General features: G+C 41.6%; 1 protein-coding gene across 3 annotated transcripts in view; it reads left to right on the forward strand.

Annotated features, from left to right (window-relative positions):
- Window positions 1-2,380: 2,380 nt before the first annotated feature.
- Window positions 2,381-21,642, forward strand: part of PTPRN (protein tyrosine phosphatase receptor type N) — an 88,482-nt gene continuing 69,220 nt past the window's right edge. The window contains exons 1-3 of one of the 3 annotated variants that reach the window (XM_063429319.1): window positions 2,381-2,587; window positions 19,232-19,282; window positions 19,977-20,090. In XM_063429319.1, coding sequence (XP_063285389.1) covers window positions 2,506-2,587; window positions 19,232-19,282; window positions 19,977-20,090 — 247 coding nt within the window. In that variant the 5' untranslated portion in view covers window positions 2,381-2,505. The remainder of the gene's footprint in view (window positions 2,588-19,231; window positions 19,283-19,976; window positions 20,091-21,642) is intronic. The other 2 variants (XM_063429318.1, XM_063429320.1) reach the window with 2 other exon arrangements.

The following is a 21,642-nucleotide window of genomic DNA, read 5'->3' on the forward strand; positions in this document are numbered from 1 at the left end:
TGTGTAGAATGAATGGGGGGCAGTAACTTACCTGGGGCTCTGTGTGTAGAATGAATGGGGGGGAGTAACTTACCTGGGGCTCTGTGTGTAGAATGAATGGGGGGAGTAACTTACCTGGGGCTCTGTGTGTAGAATGAATGGGGGGAGTAGTAACTTACCTGGGGCTCTTTGTGTAGAATGATTGGGGGGGGGTGTAACTTACCTGGGGCTCTGTGTGTAGAATGAATGGGGGGCAGTAACTTACCTGGGGCACTGTGTGTATAATGAATGGGGTGGGGGGGCAGTAACTTACCTGGGGTACTGTGTGTAGAATGAATGGGGGACAGCAACTCACCTGGGGCTCTGTGTGTAGAATGAATGGGGGGGGGCAGTAACTTACCTGGGGTCCTGTGTGTAGAATAAATGTGGGGGGGCAGTCACTTACCTGGGGTCCTGTGTGTAGAATAAATGTGAGGGGGGAGCAGTAACTTACCTGGGGCTCTGTGTGTAGAATTAATGGGGGGCAGTAACTTACCTGGGGCTCTGTGTGTAGAATGAATAGGGGGCAGTAACTTGCCTGGGGCCCTGTGTGTAGAATGAATGAGTGGTGTCCAGTAACTTACCTGGGGCCCTGTGTGTAGAATGAAGGGGGGGCAGTAACTTACCTGGGGCCCTGTGTGTAGAATGAAGGGGGCAGTAACTTACCTTGGGGCTCTGTGTGTAGAACTAATGGGGGGCAGTAACTTACCTGGGGCTCTGTGTGTAGAATGAATAGGGGGCAGTAACGTGCCTGGGGCCCTGTGTGTAGAATGAATGAGTGGTGTCCAGTAACTTACCTGGGGCCCTGTGTGTAGAATGAAGGGGGGGCAGTAACTTACCTGGGGCCCTGTGTGTAGAATGAAGGGGGCAGTAACTTACCTTGGGGCTCTGTGTAGAATAAATGGGGGGGAGCAGTAACCTACATACACACATACATACATACATACATGCTTCACCCCATTACAACACACTTGGGGCTCTGTGTGTAGATTGCATGTGGGGCAGTAACTTACCTGGGGCCCTGTGTTTAGAATGAATGGGGGGGCAGTAACTTACCTGGGACCCTGTGTGTATAATGAATGGGGGGAGGGGCAGTAACTTCCCTGGGGCTCTGTGCATAGAATGAATGGGGGGGAGTGGGCAGTAACTTACCTGGGGCTCTGTGTGTAGAATGAATGGAGGGGGGCAGTAACTTACCCGGGGCTCTGTGTGTAGAATGAATGGGGGGGGGGAGTAACTTACCTGGGGCACTGTGTAGAATGAATGGGGGGGCAGTAACTTACCTGGGGCACTGTGTGCAGAATGAAAGGGGTGGGGTCAGTAACTTACCTGGGGCTCTGTGTGTAGAACATCATCTCTTCACCTACATACACACTTCCCTACATACCTTCACCCCCACACACATACACACATACATACATACATACATGCTTCACCCCATTACAACACACCTGGGGCTCTGTGTGTAGATTGCATGTGGGGCAGTAACTTACCTGGGGCTCTGTGTGTAGAATTAATGGGGGGGCAGTAGCTTACCTGGGGCACTGTGTGTAGAATGAATGGGGGGAGGGCAGTAACTTACCTGGGCCTCAGTGTGTAGAATGAATGGGGGGGCAGTAACTTACCTGGGGCCCTGGGGGGGGGAGGGGGAAGTAAATTACCTGGGGCTCTGTGTGTAGAATGAATGGGGGAGGGCAGTAACTTACCTGGGCCTCAGTGTGTAGAATGAAGGGGGGGGGGGGCAGTAACTTACCTGGAGGCGGGGGGGGGAGTAAATTACCTGGGGCTCTATATGTAGAATTAATGGGGGGGGGGGCAGTAACTTACCTGGGGTCCTGTGGGATCTTATTCCTTGGAAATCTATTAAATGTTAAGAATGGTGTTAAAATAAAACATATATCTATATATATCTGTCTGTCTGTCTCCATGTAAGCTGTTGTGTAACTGTTTCAGTGCCGGTCTGCTCAGCACACTGTGCTCTGTCTCGGCAAGCTAAGGGTTAACACGCTGGCAGTGGTGAAAGGAGACGGAGAGGAAACAGTTAAGGGGGCGTGTCCGTCTGCGAGGCCCATTCATGGATTCTATAGATTGTGGGCGTGGACTACTGAGCGGTTTCGCCGCTGTGTGATGAGAGGGGGCGTGGCTAGAGGGCGCAGTCGCTGCTGGTCGCTGTTTGCTGTCTGGAGCCGCTGTCCGCGGTGCTGATCGGATCCTGGGAGCCACCGGCTGTCCCCGGAGAGAGGAGCCCCCGGAGAGGAGCCCCCTGCCCGCCCCTGGAGAGAGGAGCCCCCGGAGAGGAGCCCCCTGCCCGCCTAGCTGTCCCCGGAGAGAGGAGCCCCCTGCCCGCCCCTGGAGAGAGGAGCCCCCTGCCCGCCTGGCTGTCCCCGGAGAGAGGAGCCCCCTGCCCGCCTGGCTGTCCCCGGAGAGAAGAGCCCCCTGAGCCCCGGGTGATGCTCCCCATGTGAGGCCTGCCCCCCTCCTGCCAGGATGAAGCTCTGTGCTGGGCTTCTCCTCTGCCTCATGCTGCTCTCCTGTGGCCCCCTGGACAGCCTGGGGGCCCGCACTCACGGTGAGTGGTCAGAGCTTCACATAGAGCTCCAAAGGTCAGTCTTCCTCAGTTATAGAGATCAGACTGGGGGGCTTTATAGAGATCAGACTGGGGGTAGGGGGGCTTTATTTATTTTTATTTATAGAGATCAGAGGGGGGTATTTATAGAGATCAGACTTGGGGGGGCGGGGGAGGCTTTATTTATAGAGATCAGAGGGGGGGGGGTTTATTTATCTTTATTTTTAGAGATGTATTAACAGCATTAACTGACTTCTGACCTCTTAGGAGATAAAGATGACTATCAGATAGCTGTAGGTCCTCTCAGGAGATAGCTGTATGACCTCTCAGGAAATAGCTGTAGGACCTCTCAGGAGACAGCTGTAGGGCCTCTCAGGAGACAGCTGTAGGACATCTCAAGAGATAGCTGTAGGATCTCTCAGATAATAGCCGTAGGACCTCTCAGGAGATAAAAAAAACAAAATAAAATAGAACCTCTAAGAAGACAACTGTAGGACGTCTAAGAAGACAACTGTAGGACCTCTCAGGAGACAGCTGTAGGATGTCTAAGAAGACAACTGTAGGATGTCTAAGAAGACAACTGTATGGCCTCTCAGGAGATAGCTGTAGGAACACTCAGGAGATATGAAATAAATATAGGCTCTCTCTGGAGATAAACATATGACCCATCAAGAGATAACCATAAGATCGCTCAGAATATAGCTATAGGACTTCTCATGAAATAGCTGCAGGACCTCTTAAAAAAATAGCTAAAGATTCTCTTAGGGGGAAAAACGAAATTGAGAAACCTGCTTAAAGAGATTACCATTACTCTACTTGCCGGATCTCCTAAGGTTTGGGCAGTTGGGCATAAAAACAGGACACTCATTGACCCCTTAACCTCCTTGACTCACACTGTTGCTGGTCAGATAACTAAAACTGCTCTAATACAGGGGACATTTATAACTAGAAGTGATAAAGTATCATGGGCTTGTAACTCTACATCAGCAGGGGGTCTACGTTTTGGAAGTATCTTCTACCATCCCTAGTCTAGCAATTCTCAAACCAATGTGCATTTTTATATAGTAATCTCTGGGTGAAAACCTTGGCTTTTTTATTTTTATGACCTCAAAAACATCACCTTTGTTTTGTGGATTGAGTAGCTTAGTTTGAATGTTTGCTGTGACGTTGAAGGATTTTGCTTTCCATATTCCAGAACACGCTCTTGTATACTAATTGTGATTTGGGAAGGTTTCACACAGGTCAAAGATCACAGAGTGTGACGTTCACAGTAAATCTGATTATACTACAGGGACGTTGAATGCTTCCATCTGACTGGTTGATGAACTTTCTAAGGTGTGCATTATTCTCAGGGAGACGCGTGGCTAAAGTAGTTCCAGACAGGTCTTGACCGCATTACAGTTGCGTAAGAAATTAGTCCTACATACAAGAGCGTTTTAATGACAAAAACTTGATAAGCGTCTTGAAATACATCATCTGAACAATGTTTCGAGGTGTGGTAACTGTAGTATAAGCGGAATAATTGACTCCAGGCCGTTGAATTATTGGAAAAAATAATGCACACCCGAGGTGTAACGGCCGCTTCGCAACGTGACCGCATTACCACCTCGGGTGTGCATTATTTTTTTCTAATAATTCAACGGCCTGGAGTCAATTATTCCTTACTTAAAAGATGGTGGTGCCACAGTAAGAGCGCAGTGCATTTGGAGATAGTGAGATGCTGACAATATAGGTAAAGGTTATGGTAATAGTCCGGGGAACAGCAGATTGAAGATGTCTTTCTGAGTACTATATATGTTAAGGCTGGAAACAAGGATACTATTTCTTATTTTTGTTTGTTTTTTGTGCTGGGTTAAAATTATGTCTGATTTATTTTATGACACGATTAAATATTTATTTGTTTAATGATAATGTCCTACATTTATCTATTGTACAACACTTGATAAACACAAATATTGCAATTTTTGATATTGGAAGATCAAAGTTAGTCTATCTCTTGGCCTATCTCTTACAAATTAAAATGCTTCCCAGCTGTGAAACCCTTTATGTATTTTTTTTTTATTTATCAGTTAGTTTGCTTGTTTGTTTGCAAAATATATTTTTTTAATGTTTCCAACAATATTTATACATTGTTTGTATAAGCAACCTAACTCTTACCTCTGTGTTAATCCCCTGTCTGTTGGGCTACTATTGATAAAATGCAATCATAGATTTATCACAACAGACAGGGATCTGCTGTATTTGAACATTTATATTAAGATTTCACTATCTGCACGTTTATGCTGCCAGTACACCTTATTAATATATGGTTCTGGGCAAAATAATACGTGTCCTGGCCCACCTGGTGTGTTTTCCTGCCATTAGATATTATGTCTCAAAGGGTTAAAGGGAATCAACATGCACAGATGTGCAAATAAAGATATTGGATAGTTCAGTATGGAAAGTACCAGTATTTATAAACCCTTATAGCATCATCTTACCATATCTGAAATCTGAGGGTTAGAACAGAATGTATTGTGATTTACTAACAAGTTGTGAGGATACACAGTCTGAGAACCAACCAGCAACGAGTATCAAAGCTTCAGAATCATTGTATACAGCTTATCTTTTTCCTAATGAGAGCAATTCCCTATTTAAGGTCAGTGAGCAGTTCTTGGAATTACTCTATGCGTTAAAATACTGTATGGCTCGATAATAATAAAATGGCACAAATGGCCACTTTAATAGGAAATAAATCTGGAAAAATATAAAATTTGTCATTTCTGATGTTTGTTTTTCCAGAATGTTACGTGTTATACGTTGGCTTAAATATTTTTGGAAGTGCTTTAGATTCTAGGCAATACAAACTCAATATTCCTTATGGGTATCAATAGACTAGTGTGCATTTATTTGTGTTTCTATAGGAACGTAAACTGTATGTGCGTTTGTTGTAGTGGTGTTGTATCGCTAGAAGCGATTCGTTCCAGAAAAAAATTCAATGTCTTTTTCTGTATTTAAAAAGTGTTTCTCTCTATAAAATAACTATTTTGTGTGGTTTTTTTTTGATTTTGTTTTATAGAAGAGCATTAATATTTTGTGTATGTCTAAAGGGGCATCAACTCTGAATGTGTACATTACTGAACAATACTGAACTGTGTTTCTAGAATCAAAGAGATTTAAATGTATTTTAAGATGATGTCTTCTTATCAACCCCATTCACAAAACTGTCTATGTTTACTAATTTTGGTTAAACTATTGAAATTATTTAATATTTGAAAAACATTTTCAATATATTTATAGTCTGATATGTTTTTTTAAATATTGATATATATTCTTGATTGTTTTCTTGTTTAGTAAAAAAGTCATTATAAAGTTTATCCAAAAATATTAAATCATTTGAAAAGCCTATAAAAATATATCAAATTGAGGCCTATGTTAACTAAATGTTAGATATTCAGATTAAATTCGAAAATAATTTAAAATTGTGGACCAACTTGAAAACGTTGCAAGGCTAGTCTGGCCTAAAATGTGAAATTCACTTTGAATTTCTGACTATTGACACTTTAGTGAAACAAAACACTTTGTGTGTTTGTAGAAGTGCCTCACTGAATTGGCCTTTGCTCAGGAGCAGATCTGTAGATGTTACATTGTGAAGGTAGATATTGTTTGCTCAAAGATTCCTATTTTGTTTTTTGTTTGTTGTGTTGTTAGAGATGTGAAGTTGATACATCCTGTTCCATTAGGAAATGCTTTGTTCTGGTATATTTGAAATTATGACATAACGTTTCTGAACTTAGACAGGATAATAATCTACATGTTTAGGAAAAAATGTTAACGTGTCACATTACTGGTCAAAGAATATCACCTTGTGGACATCATGTTAAAATTAATATTATTTGCATTTATTTAGTGACTTTAGGGATCCCTGCTCCAACAAGCTTATGTTGAGTAAGTGAAATAAAAGAACACAAGAGGGACAAAGTTGGCGGGGTGCTTATAAAAGACCATTAACGCCCTTTTCACCAGCGTATATATAAATTAGCTTTCATATTGCAAAACACAGTCTTTTTGATGAACATCCACTAATCATCCCCTCTTCATCAGCACTGGTCTCCACGCAGCAGATAAACTAATTTGGTTAGTTAGTGCTTTAATCAGTGGTTCTGCCTCAGACAGAGGGACTATCAAAAATCTTTATTGTTGAAAAGCAGAGGGCTGCGGAACAGGATGATGGGCTTTTGGCACACAGGAGACATTATGTGCAGTTACTAGCCAGACAACTGTATTTACTATATGTGAACATAATGTCCACACACACACAAATGATTACATTTTGATGTCACGTAGCTAAACTACATTCCCAAGATATCAGGTTGCTTGTAAATATCCATAAACAGGAAGTTTGTCAGGAAATATATTGATATCACTATATATGCAAGATGTTTGACCAGCACAGTGTGTAGATAAGGTTGTAGCTTAGTAGATAGGTCTTGTCATTAGTGCTCATGTACATCTCGGGGTCCAAATGCTATTATGACCAAACTTAAAGGACCACTATAGTGCCAGGAAAACATACTCGTTTTCCTGGCACTATAGTGCCCTAATGGTGACCCCACGCTCAGGGCCCCCCTCCCGCCGGGCTCTAGGAAGTGGAAGGGGTTAAATTTACCTCTTTTTCCAGCGTTGGGCGGGGGACTCTCAATGAGACAGCCACTAGAGGCTGTATTAACCCTATTATAAACATAGCAGTTTCTCTGAAACTGCTATGTTTATAGAAGAAAAGGTTAATCCTAGCTGGACCTAGCACCCAGACCACTTCATTAAGCTGAAGTGGTCTGGGTGCCTATAGTGGTCCTTTAACAGTGCAGAGATCATCCACCACACCAGGATTCCAACCTGTGACTCTAATGCTGTAGTTAGAACAGCTGAGTTGTATGGCAGTCTTTATAATACTGTATGCTGAAAGAAACATCTTCTAGCAATGAGTGCATATTTCAATTGCAATCTGAACGGTTAATTCTACCCAGGCCAAAATTCATTATTTCATGGCAGCATCCTACATATTTAAACTGTTCCAATAACACCAGCACAATAACTGAGAGAGTAACTGCTAAAATTACTCAGCAAATGAGCCGCTTCGGTTTCTGAAAATACACACAGAAGAGATCATAATAAACCTCTTCATTTCTGCACAGAAGACAGTAATGATTTTATTAAGACTATAATGGTAATGGCTAAAGGGGTAACAAACCTACACAGTCTGGCCAGTTATTATGTTATCCTTTTACTGTGTTTTGGGGGGAAATTTCTGTAAAAAGGAGAGTGGGATTAAAAAAAAATAAAGAAAATACAAATACAATAGTTCTTTGCACATTTTTATTCACGTCATGTAATTTCTGTTTTACTTATTTCCAAGGCTCTCAGTCTGATAAATTGATCATTTCAATTCAGACTGAACAGAACCAAAATAGTTACTTTTGCACTATCCCAAATCACTACTGACAGGTGAACTTGTTCGTTACTGGGAAACTGTAATGCGTATAATTATTTGTGTAAAAATAAACATTTACTAAAATGTTCTAAATTATTTACAAATATTTCTATTAAAATGCCTTGTCTGTCAGCTCCATCAGTGTTCTCTACTTTTGGAAGGTCCTAGTCTGATATTTGCCTTAATAAAATGAATCCACTTTGTGATACAAAGACAGGAGTGAAGTCTGCATTGAATTCCAACCTGAACTGTTATTTAAAGAGGCAGCGAATAAATCCAAACCCTGACACTTGGATAAACATCCAGTATATATAACCAAGTAGTAATCTGAATATATAATATATACCAATATTCTCTGCCCACCTTCCAGAACAGAGGTTGGCAGGGAAGAGAGCAGGCTGCCACCCCAAAGCACAGGACACTGGCCACCGCAAAGATGGTGGCCTGGCTGATTGACAGGCTGTCCCCTCAAGCAGGCCATTCCTGGAGTACAGGTGAAGTGCGCTGTGCCCAGTTAATATAGGACAACTGCCAGGGACCTATATTAGCAGGGACAGTAGCCCGAAATGCGGAACTGTCCCGGCTAGCTTTGGACTATTAGCACCTGTGCCATGTATGTGTCAATAGGGCACTGAATGATTGATCAAAAAGTATAAATGATGCAGAGGAACATCTGTGATCCCAGGTTGATGGGTGTGGTGAAAGTAACCTCGCCACAGACTCTTGGAGGAGCCAGGACTATGGGCTTTGTAAAAGCCATAGGAAAATAGTTTGTTTGTGCCATTTTCTCATGCTGCTCGAAACCGAACAGACGCACAAACTATGGACTACCAGGGTGCTTGTTAAGCCCTATCATCACCTCTTAACGATTCTAACCGCAGTGTTCTAATTGTTCATCTGGGTGGCCACAGTTCGTATGAACGACCACGAGGCGGCGGCCATCTTGTTCCCACGAACGCAGGCAGCGGTGTTTGGTCGTCGAGTTCATGGAACTGAAATCGGACACTGAAACTCCCGAATACCACTGGACGTCCAAGCTCCACGGTATGACTTCTGACTACGTCCGGTAGTTTGTTCGTATTTCAACTACTGAACTTGACCGACCGCTACCACTTTTTTCCCTGTAACTGTTTTTGGCATAGGACCATTTTTGCGGTTGGTTAAATTATGACTTCCATGAAAAACCTGAACCGATCTGGGTGATTTTTTTTATATGTTGGTCACCCAGATTGGGGTTATCGGGGCGATGTGACTTTTGTGGGATTTTTATGTGTTTTAGGGGTACTTTGGGGTTTTTTGTACATTGAATGGTTTTCTGTACCTGAAGATAATTGAGTTTGTACAGTTCCTGACTCAATTATCTCTCAGGCACAGGGAAGGAGTTTGTGACTTGTATAAATTCTGTAACTGTGCTGCCATTAAACAGACTACTTCCCAGCATTAAGCCTTGGCTCGTGTGTGGGGGGATTGCTATACTGTTCTTTTGATTACTATACCTGCTATACTCTCTTGGAGGAGAGGTCTTTCCCCTGGGATCTGGATCTAGTGGTTGGTCCAGGGTGGGAAGGGACAGCGAGACCCCAGCCAGCGGCTTTGGTGTCTGGTGCGGTGCTTATAGTACTCAGTGATAATAGGAAGCGCGATTGGTGGAGGTACCCAGTGGGGGTGCCAGGTGGTCCGCCACAGTATGCATTTTATTAATATTAATAATATTATTTTGACTATATTTTTATATTATATAGTTGTATTTATTTATCAACAGACTTTATATTTTTTAAGTAGAGTGTATTGATCCCCCATTGTATAATTTGTGGTCATTTCAGCAGCAGCACTCGAGTAACATGTTGGAGTATTAAAATCCATATATATATATATATATATATATATATATATATATATATATATATATATTCCTTGCTCCTTCTAATACCTTAAACGGACACTAGATAGGAGATCTCTCTGCCTTCTATGATTTCACTGGGATCGCTGACACCTGTTAGTTTAACAAAATCTGATTGATGTAATATATTTATACCCACTGTATAGATCTGCAGAGTATGTTTAAAAGGAAAAAATGATAATGGGATGAAAATAAAAATCACTTTCTGTTTCATATCAGCTCCTCGTATTAAATTCCAAGCTAGTCATGTCCCTCCATATTAAAAACAGGCCCAGACTAGAATGCTTTGATCATTTGTGGTAGTAGCTGGAATTCTAATTAATCACCTGCATTATACGGTTTTAACATTATGTCTCGTTCTAGTATATATTTTTCTGCAACTCCTTTCACTTTCACCCTGTGAGGCCTACAACCCATATGACATTTATAGGATGGCTTTTCTATCTATAAGTCTTCGATCTCCGTTTTCCACACCTTTAGTGGGAGTGGATTTTATAAGTTGGTTGTTCATTTATAATTATTTTTTTCTTTATTGTATAAACTCTAACGTAGTAATTTAGAAAAACCAAGTCAGTTGAGATTTATGCCAAAAAAGACTCGACTCAATCAAAATGTTGACATGTTCATTCCCTCAATATTTACCTCCTCATTTCCACATTTCACAGTCCACATGTATGAGAGTTACCACTCAACTGTATGGACCAAGAACCTATGCCAGTCTCCCATACTGCTGCAAATAGTACCAGAGTATTTGGCAGGCCTTCCCGAACGAATTCCCCAACCTAGGCCAAACTCTGGCTTTCACATTTCAAGTATGGCAAATACAGCCTTGGCAGTTGGGTAACTTTAAATGTAGGCCGATATTCAGGCTGCCACCAGTCTTGATGTGTACTCAAAGTAGGGCAGCCGCAGAACACACTATTAAGTGAGCAGACCCCGCTTGGTTTCCCCTTTATTAGCTTGTATTATTATTATTGAAGAGGATAAACCTTTATCTGGTAAATCTGACTAGACATGCTATGCGTGAAGGCCTAAATCCCCAGATATTCTAAGGTTTTCCAATAACACAAATTAAGATGATCTGTTGGAGGCATACTCTGATGATTTTTCATGTAGTTAGCCCCAATATTAGCTATCACACTGAGCACTGTCCAGGTTAGGTTTAGTTATGGAAACAATGGTTCCTTGACAATTTGCATCATAATATCAATGGAATGGTACTGAAGGCACTGTATAAGTTCATACAGACAGACTTCCGCTACAGGCGTGTTTTCACTAAGTGATAGTCTGTGACAAAATATAGGACAAAATACATTTAGTTAAAAAAAAACAATTAATTAAACCCCAATGGTTTCCACCAGAGCTCAGGTTTTTCCTGGAAGTCTGGAGATGTATCTGTCCTACATGCGATATACATATATATGGATACAGTATAATTAAGGATGTGGGTCCCTCCATGTTATAAAGATACATCGTTTATTGTCTTTGATTAGATACATACGAGCATCGTAGAGTATATACTATGAGAATAAATAGATTTTCCATTCATTACCAGACGAGATAAAAAAAAAAAAAAGTTATACGGGATTAAAGGCCCCCCTCACTTGGCCCTGAAGGGGTTAAAACCCCTTCAGTTACTTACTTTAATCCAGCGCCGGGCTTCATCGGCGCTGGTGACGTCTCCTCCCACTCCAACGTTGGCTCCCGCGCGCGCATTCAAGCAGTCCATAGGAAAGCATTTCTCAATGCTTTGCTATGAACGTTCTGCACGTTTTCGCATCCAGAGTCGTAGAAGCACCTCTAGCAGCTGTCAGGAAGACTGCCACTGAAGGCTGGATTAACCCTGCTATGTAAACATAGCAGTTTCTCTGAAACCGCTATGTTTACATCTGAAGGGTTAAAACCTGGGGGACCTGGCACCCAGACCACTTCATTAAGCTGAAGTGGTCTGGGTGACTATAGTGTCCCTTTAACCCTTTCACTTCTCCAGAGTGGAAGATGCACATACAAATTGCAAGTGAGCCCATCCATCTTCACTTGTCAGCAGTAGGGGGTATCAGCTGGGCTTGGTGAATGGTGCTCTGTCCTTCGTCCCTTCAAATGTCAGGCATATTAGAAACACGCACGCTATTCCATTGTCTCCCTGACCACCTTTCATTCATTCTTTTTTCACCTAAAGTCATTTGGCAGAGCAGCAAAGATCGTCCCCCACTCTCTGGGGACTTTGGTTGCCCTTCTTGTATATGAATTGCCGAACGGTGCGATGAATCAGTCTCTGACGTTACCTTTGCTGTGCTTCCCACCCCCTCTTCCTGTGACTCATCCAACATTAAGCATGGATCTGGCCTTTACAGTACTCGAATCTTGTGCTGTACTGTATGTGGGTGATACTCTCATTATGCCCTGGTGGATGGTCTAGTGCTTATTGAATCCTCAGTTAGCTTCAGGGATCTCTCCTTTAATCTCTGGGTTGTTTTTAGCTGACAGCCAGCTTGTAAAAATAGCCAAGTTATGAAAACATCTACAACTCACTGTATATATATATATATATGGAGACATAGAGAGATTGAGAGCGCGAGATACAGAGGATAATGGTGGAACATTGCATTATGGGAAATTAACACCCCGAAGGGGTTCTGGAGACATCTACTAGTACTCTCCAAGGCAACCGATGTTGCAGCTGCTGCCATTAATCCAGCCACTCTCTTGTTATTGATATGCCAGGAAAGAGATGGATGGGACTGTCTGTTTAGTAAATACACAAACATATTGTATCTGGAGATTGCAGAGACCCTAAAAGGCTCCTGCCTCCATGTTGTGGCTCATGAATACACTCTTAGTTTTGTTTCGGAGGGTTTATGGACACACCAGGAGGATTCAGTATTTTTTAAATGGCTCCCTGTTCCTTGGTCGTTATATAACTATACAGAGTAAGATGAGGGTAAGATTTTTCTCCAGACCATATTATATTATTTAAATACATAGAGGTGCAGGTTTTGTGCTCCTTACCCCACTGAATACAAAGTGGCATTCCTACCATAGGTTTCAGCTCAGCTTGCTTTGCCACGATTATGACGTAGAGTTTCTGTTTTTATTGACATCAGGTCATAGAGGAACTGATTCACTTGTATAAATTCCCGAGGCTGTATATAGTGGCATTCAAGACACATCCAGTTACGTGTCTGTCATTCCCTGGCACTGAGCTGTGACTTGCGATCAATGCCTCTCTTTGCTGATGCAGTTTGTATGTGTGTCCTATGTCGTCAGAATTTTTGAGATTAATCCAGCGGACGTATTAAAGAATTGTGCTATTTGCACCTGCAGTTCATGCATTGACAATTTGACCTCTTTGTTAGTTTTTTCTTGGGGCTCTCTAATACTCATGTGTCAAAGTGCTAAACAACTATCAGTCTATGATGAGATTTGAAATAATTATGTCTTTGTGTGGTTTTTGTTTGTTTATTTGTTTTTTTAACTGTGACATTACTTATTTAAAGTGCATCTCTTCAATAACAGAAGGTTTTTTTGCCTTACTAAAGAACCATTTCTGCAGTGCTCCGTCTCTTTAGTATCAAATCCACCTTCTTCAAAGAGTGCCCAAGGGAAAAATTTTCATATAAAATATTGTAAAATGACATATTTTAATACTTGCCTCTAGTGGTGTAAATAGATGCACACATGTCTCTATGTATCTCTGAAATAACCCCCCTCCCCCACCCCTTCCCAAACACAATGGATGTATCTACATCTACCTGAAAATTAACCATCATTCCTAAAAGGGAAGTACCAAAACAACTTCAGCTTAATAAAGCAGTATTGGTGTATAGATCATGCCCCTGCAGTCTCACTGCTCAATTCTCTGTTATTTAGGGGTTAAATCACTTTTGTTTCTATTTATACAACCCTAGCCAAATCTCCCCTGGCTGTGACTCACACAGACAACATGTAGAGAAATTTTAACACTGCTGTGTGTTTATTTTACAAGTTTCTTATCTCCTGCTCTTTATTGAGCTTTAATCACCTACAAGGAGCCCCTGCAGGCTCTAGCAGGCAATTAAAGGAAACCTATAGTCCTATAATCTCTCTTTAATGTTTAATAAAGATTACTTACTTCATTTCTCGCTCCAAGACACTTCGTACAGCCGCCCACTCCACCTCCATCTTTGTGAGCATGCCTGTTGGCTGATCTTGTTCAATCCTATACTTCTCACAGAGAAGCATTAAGGACGAGATAAACATGGGCGGCCAAAGGCAGCTCTTCCAATAAAATGCTGCTAGGAGTAGCAACTGATTGAAGAGCTGAGTCTGGCTCGATTCTGGAGCCAGATGCCTCCAGTGTTTCTCAGGAAGACAGCCTCTAGATGTGCATTTAACTCTTCAATGTAAAAATTACTGTTTCTACAAAACCACAATCTTTTATATTGAATGGTTAAAAAGACAGGACCACTGCATCCAGACCACTTCATCTCAATCCTTTATCAGATAAGGAAGATAAGGGGGCGTGGCCCGACTGTGGAGCTGAACAGTCGCACATGCTACGAGCTCCTGGGCCCTGGTCTGAATACCGGCTGAAATCGGGGGCAACCTGCCCAATCTTGAACCCCAACTCACCTTAATCTGCTCCGCAGCAACTGGCGGCCCGGGGAATACACTTAGACGCCCAGCATATCCGCCGGAATGACCAAGCCGAGGCCTGGGGCCTATGCCAAGCAGGGCAAGGGAGAGGCGGCCGCTCTCCCAGCTCGCAAATACATGCAACGCCCGCAGCACACGGCTGCTTCCCCCCCCCCCAGGACCGGTGGGGGTTATCCCGGTCCACACACTCTCGATCAGCACACCTCTGTGGCCCTTAAAGGCCGACAACAGCACTAACCACGCACCAGGTATGCAGGCAGCCCGCCACGCTAAAATGGCGGACGCACAATCATGTGGAGGAGAAAGGCCGCCGAAACACAACCCCAAACCAAGCGACTCACTCACCACCCGCCTGAACGACCTGTTCAAAACCTTCTGGGCACGAATTAAGGCCCGACACGCGGCAGAGCAGCAACAGAAGCAGGAGAACTGGAGTGAAGGGGATCAACGTGGCGGTGTCGACCGGAGTGGGCCTGGGCTACCCTTGGGCAAAACCTTGATAAAGCAGCCTACACCTCACCACGCTAGCCCATCTGGGCCGCAGGCCACCAGGGGACCAATCCTGGCGCATCACCCACACAGGCGGAGACCAGCCCGCCGAAGTCGGCGCAACACCAACATACAGGCCTCCAGGCCTGTCCCGACAGGGAAGGATCTGGCCCCCAGAGGTACCCGAATCCGTGGACACAAGATGCCAGCCATGCTACAGGCCCGGAGCTGGAGGGCGCAACCGGTTAACTCCTGGCTGACTGCCTACCACCGTGAACCTCCAATGCCGCAGACACGGTTCCCACCTGAAGGAATGGGGTGATTATCCAGCAAGCGGACGGCTCCCCCCACGCTCACTAATGAACGCTGCCCAGACGCTCACGGACACTGGCTATGCATACCAGGGTTTCTAACACATTTATGTTTGTGGCTGTGTCTATGCTATGTCCCTCTCCCACACAATACCACAGAAGCGCATTTAACATCTATCACTTATGGCAGATATCCATGTCACACACATACCTACTCAAGCTTACACACACGCATGTTTATCTACTCCTGCAATCTAATCTCTTCTCTCTGTGACACAATGGACGTTTAAGCCTGCTTTTGAAATACTATTATGCAAAGCTTCCATGTCACTGTACTACAAGTATGTCATTATAAATGTATATCGTTAAGCCTGCTTATAATATAAAATTGTGCATGCCATTCATCTGTCCCGCATGTTAAGCGAGGTAAGCTTGAGGACTGCCTTTGGGACACCCCAAGCCTGCTTGTATCGATTTTATGCACTGCAAAATAAAAAAATTCAAAGATAAGGAAGATAAGACATTCTCAATTAAACACACTGTGCAATAAAGGAAATGTGAAAATGGGATTTCTCCTTACAGGAATTAGTTAGGTCCTCCCACCTTTCCCCTAAAAGCTATATATATATATTTTTTTTTACCTATTCTTCAATGACGAGACTCACTCGGTGCGTCCGCTCATGTCTCCTCCCTCACAACGTCATCCGGCTCTTGAGCCGATGGCCAATCCAAAGCTCCTATATGAGGAGTGCAGCACTCTGATCCAGATGAATTAGGATAGCAGAAATCGGTCTGGGTGACTTTAGATGTCCTTTAATCTGTTCCTGAAATAGAAAATTCAGAGAGCAATCCACATGGATTTTAGTGATAAAGATAGCAGTTCCTATACATTGCATTACATTCAGTATTATTATTTATATTCAGCTCGATGTGTAGTATGCAGGTTATAATTAACTCTAGAATTATCAGGAATTTAACCTGGCCATTTCAGATTCTGGGCTAAGATATCAGAACTGGAAACATAGCTCAGGGGCATTCACTAGAGTGGGAATATTTGGGTATCCACTAGAGAATGGTACAATTTAGACCAAAAATCACAGCATCTTAGTTATGTTTTGAAGATGGCTTATTTTGCATAAAACCCTCCATTTTTGACAGCTCTTGGTTTACTATTTTGCTTTCTATTTTTATACAATTTGCGTTCCCTGGTGAATTCTTGACAATTCCCCGTTTACTGAACAATCTTGAAATTTTTCAAAACGATATATATTTTATTTATATATATATATATATATATATCTCACGCTCAGACATTCGCTCCTATATTTTGAATAATAATTTTTTAAATTTTTTCCTTCTTCCTCATTTAATACTCTTTTTGCTCCCATGTGACAGATATATATAGACAGACAGACAGACAGATCGATAGATAGATAGATAGATAGATAGATTAATATTTTATTTTTAGGTATGGAAAATGTGTGGGTTGATTTTTTTTTTATATATTCTTTTTTTCTGCTCTTTTTCCCAATTGATATTTGTTAAATCTAGGACAAAATCCAAATTTGCATCTGAAGTGCCTTTTGTAAATACCCAAAGTGAATTATTTTCCTCCAGTTCAGCTATTTGATCAGAATTATGGGATTTCTGTTAGGAATTTGGAGTTTAGTAAATTGGCCTGCTCACCTTCTGGTTCGCAATGTAATCAGTGTCCTGTAATTATGTTTGTTTATAAATAAGAACAGAAATGTATTTACAAAAACCCCTTAGTTCCAGTCTCCTTTTTGATAATATTTGCATATCCTTTTAATATAAATAACAGCTATAAACCTTGATATTCTAAAACCGGGTAGAAATATAATTCAGATTTGGAAAATACCCCTTTTTGTTTTTCTGTATTTTTATATTTGCTGTATGAGTAATGTGATCATTATACATAAGGCTTTAAAATAATACCATAGATATTATGTTGTGTCTATCTTCTCTGTGTGATCTTTTAATCTGCTTCATATAACTTGACGTTCTGCCTTCAAACACAACATGAACATTGATTTAGAAAGCCCAAACCTGCGTCACTGAGGGCGTCTCGTCTACGTCAATCTTGAGAAGAAAATGCTCTGTTGTATGAAGATGCTCTGTAATTGGAGCTCTGCAAAATCTCCGGGGTATTTTAACGGCAGCAAAGATTTTTATATAAAACCCATGTATCAGATCCACATGTTGCAGGGCTTCATGTCTGCTCAATCTAGCGTATTAGAGAAGATGTGCTATTCACGTTTTACGTTTTCAGTGTAATATAGTATTCTGATATCTAAAAGTACAGAATTAAAAATAAAAATAAACCCATCGTTTCTCACAATCATGGAGTGGAATTATTTGTAGAGTAGAATATTTATTTCTTATTTTAACATCTGTACCTTACATTTTTTGAATCAATGTTACATATCTTTCCTAGCTGATAACAAATAGCCATTAGCATTATGGAGACCATCCTTGCTACTGCAAATGCTTATGGACTACATTTCCCACAATGCTCAGCAAGCCTGAAGGCTGCTGTTTGTAAACTGCAAATGTGTGAAAATGTAAACAAATGCAGAAACATCTTTGTGAAATGCATTTCCCATGGTACTCAGCAGGCCTGAGAGGGCATCATGGGAAATGCAATTTGCTAAATTTTCATAGCCACGATTACCCATCACCACATATTAATGTTTGGCAGTATCTTGCGCTTCCCATTGTGTATTGAAGCTCTACTTGTGATAGCGTGGGTATGTTCTAGGTGCGTTGACTTAACTAGAACCTTCGTTCATCCCATGCTGAACACCATGCAAGAGATCAAAGTCCCCAGGGGTTCTATCAACTGAAATAGGCAAAAGAGCTGATTCAGAAAAATTAACTAAACCACAGCTTATTTTAGAATGCATTTTATTGGGTTTCCATTTTGGTTTTTGATTTTCTATAATTGAGTGTCTAATGAATGAACTGTCCGTGTAATTATATATTCACCTGCCGGTAGCCATATGATGATTTGTTTAATTTGTAAAGCACTCGAAATAAGATGGATGGACGGACTGAAGGGCAGATCACAGACACAAGTTAAAGCTCCGTGTATAAGCCACCTTGTTTTAAAACTGTAATGCTGGTTATGAGACCATCTTACTTCTGGATTGCAGACACCTACGCCATAGACATATACCTTGTTTATAACTGGCTGAGAGTGGTGAGAGTTGTAATTCGGTGGCAGATAAAGTATCTTGTGATCCAGGAATGACATAAACCTTATTTAATGATTAAGGCTTAATCATCATTATGTTATCTACAAACAAATATGGAGTTTTTTTTCTCCCAAACATTTTATTGGAATTTTAGCAGAGTCAAGAAATCGTTGTGGGTGTCGGGGGTACATAGCCGAACACCCCAAATAGACATTTTCATGTTACGGATGTTTAATCTTGTAGCAAGACATTTTTGAACTCCTGTATTCTATGGAAGGAACATGTGGAGATGGAATAGTTAATGGAGGTTGGAGCAAACACTCAGGGATGGTATCGCTGTGCGCACTGTGAAGGCGGCTGATGTCACCGCTGGATAATGAGTCTTTGTGGCAGAGCAGGAATAGGAGTCTGTGAGTGACAGAGAACTTGAATGATTCATGTCTCACGCTCAGACAATTGCTTCTCTCCCTTTTGAGGCTCCTGTATTTTGAATAATAATTTTCATTTGTTTCCTTCTTTCCCATTTAATACACTTTTTGCTCCCATGTGACAGATCCCATAATATATGAAGGCCTGGGTTCCCATCTCGGTTTGTGTTTACCTGTTATTTTGCTGTTTTTCCTGTAGGTTGTCTATTCGACCTGAGGCTGTGTTCCAAGAGTGAGACCTGTTTGCAGGGTAAGCTGCTCTGCAAATATTTTAAATCCCCACTAGTCAATATTCCAAAATTAAACACTGTGATGATTTTAGCACAGTCTTGGGACTTTAGGATGTGACCCAAGGTACTCCAGATCACACGATCTAAAGACTTAACGGTATGACATGCCATTGAGTGTGTACACACAATATAATGTGATGCTCAGCCGCAGGGCACAAGCTATTTTCTACATTGATTTAGTGTCAATGGAGCCACAAGGTGCTGTCTGACATACTAACTGGTCACAGCAGAAATACCCCCAAGAGTACAATTTACCTGCAACCCTGAGGGTCTTTACATTCACCCATAAACCATAAATATCTGCCCTTTCATTAGAAATTAGAATCTTCCAGTTCACCCCTAAGAGTCTTCCCATTCACCCTGAGAACAGGAGAAACTGCCCATTCAACCGGTGATAACTGAGAATCTGCTCATTCACCCTGTTAACTCAATAATCTGCCCATTCATTCCAAAAAAATGAGAATCTGCCCGTTAACTCTGAGAAACTGGGAATCTACCCATTCACCCTGAGAACCCGAGAATCTGCCCATTGATGTTGAGACCCTGATAATCTCCCCAGAACCCTGCTAATCCACACTAAGTTAAAACACTACCTGAGGCCGATGAATCAGTGAGTTTAACTTTTTATTAATTCTTGCACATTTTGTCTTACAGATGGTTTGTTTGGTCAGTGCCGGGAGCGATCAGAAAGGGACGTTGGTCAATTCCAGGTGACACCAGGAACCCTCCAGCAGTTGCAGGGTGTTCTGCGCCAACTTACAGCAAAAGGTATGTTAAGAGACCAATAATAACCTTACAGCTATCTGAATCGATTCGGCGTCGCATGCCACCCTGTTCTGCTTCCATTCTTGAGCCAAGCACAAATAATTTCTTACCCGGGGGCACATTAACTGCAAGTCAAAAAATACTCATACCCCGGAGTCAGTGAGTTTAATTGACTGTTCTATAGAGTAAGTAGATTCAGTAGATTACCGAATTTGAAATATTTTATTTTGACAGGCAGACCATAGCAAAACCAGTAAATCCTAATGCTTCCTCCATGTAACTCAACTTATTTCTTCACCACACTTCAGCAAGTACATTTTTCAATTCTGAAATCTGTTGAAATGCAGCTAAAATGATCTCAGTGGAGCGTGAAGACACAGATTCATTCAATCTCTTCCAATTTCAGCAAATATCTACTTTATGTTCGTTCTTTTGTAGAGATATTCAGACAATCAATAAATCATGAGTCCTTGTCAGTGCTCAAGGTTCATAGATCTCTGTCGGTGACATGTTCTTCCGTTAATGATGTGCTTCCTCATTTAACACAATTTCTATTGTTATCTAAACTAATTTAGACATTCTCCAATTAATACTTAAAGTGGCACTGTCACTTGGCAGTTGTTATTTTTTTGTCTCTTTATTTACCTTCATTTTTTACCTTAGCTTTCTATTTGTACATAAGATAAAATAAGAACTAAGTTTTGTTATGGCAAGTGGGATCTTTGGCAGTGGGTGGAGCTTAAACAAGAATCCATTGCCAAGCTAATATACCAATAATCCATCTGTGAAAACACATAAGGCAAACCAAAGACGTCATGGACAGAGGAGCACAGAATGGAGGTACCTGGATATTGAGATCCGGCAATGTTGCACAAGGAGGTATGGATAATAACGATATATGAAGGCAAGAAGCAAGCGTGACTATTATCATTATGATATGAGGAGAATAAGGAAATGGAAGCTGAAATACAAAATATAGAAGTGCAGCTTTAAGAGAGGGTCCCCAGTGTCAAACCACGGAACAACTAACCCTGTAGGTTAGAAGGGACACTCCAAGTACCCACACGTTAGGTGCAATATGTAAACTAGGTTACAGTTAGTCATGCTGGGTTTGTTAAAATTATTTTTTTTACTTTTTTTATTTTATAATAATAATTATTTTTTTCTCCTTAAGCCCAACCTTTCTGCCCCTCCCTCACAACCTGCAGTGTCTCCCAATTAGATCCAAAAATATTAGAGTGCGTGAGGCTGTAACTTGAGTTTCTGGAAGTTGTAGTTCAGCTGTTAGCTGTATTCAGTGAAATGCTGACATTTGAACTCCAATTCCTATAAACCATTGTTGTACGTATAGAGCGCTTTCTCTGAGATAAGTCCAGCAGTGGTGTAGTGTAGACAGTTAGGGGACATAATAAAAACTCCACATTTTAAGTTAATTAATACAAAAATAAAAAACACATTTTTTTTAATTTTGTCAGGGATGAGGTGTCCCAGAGTTTCTGTGAAATCTTTATGGAGATCTTTCTTCAGGCTTCCCCTGGAATGTGGTCTGGGCGGA

The sequence above is a fragment of the Pelobates fuscus genome, chromosome 8 (genome assembly GCF_036172605.1).
Source record: "Pelobates fuscus isolate aPelFus1 chromosome 8, aPelFus1.pri, whole genome shotgun sequence".
Taxonomy (NCBI): domain Eukaryota; kingdom Metazoa; phylum Chordata; class Amphibia; order Anura; family Pelobatidae; genus Pelobates; species Pelobates fuscus.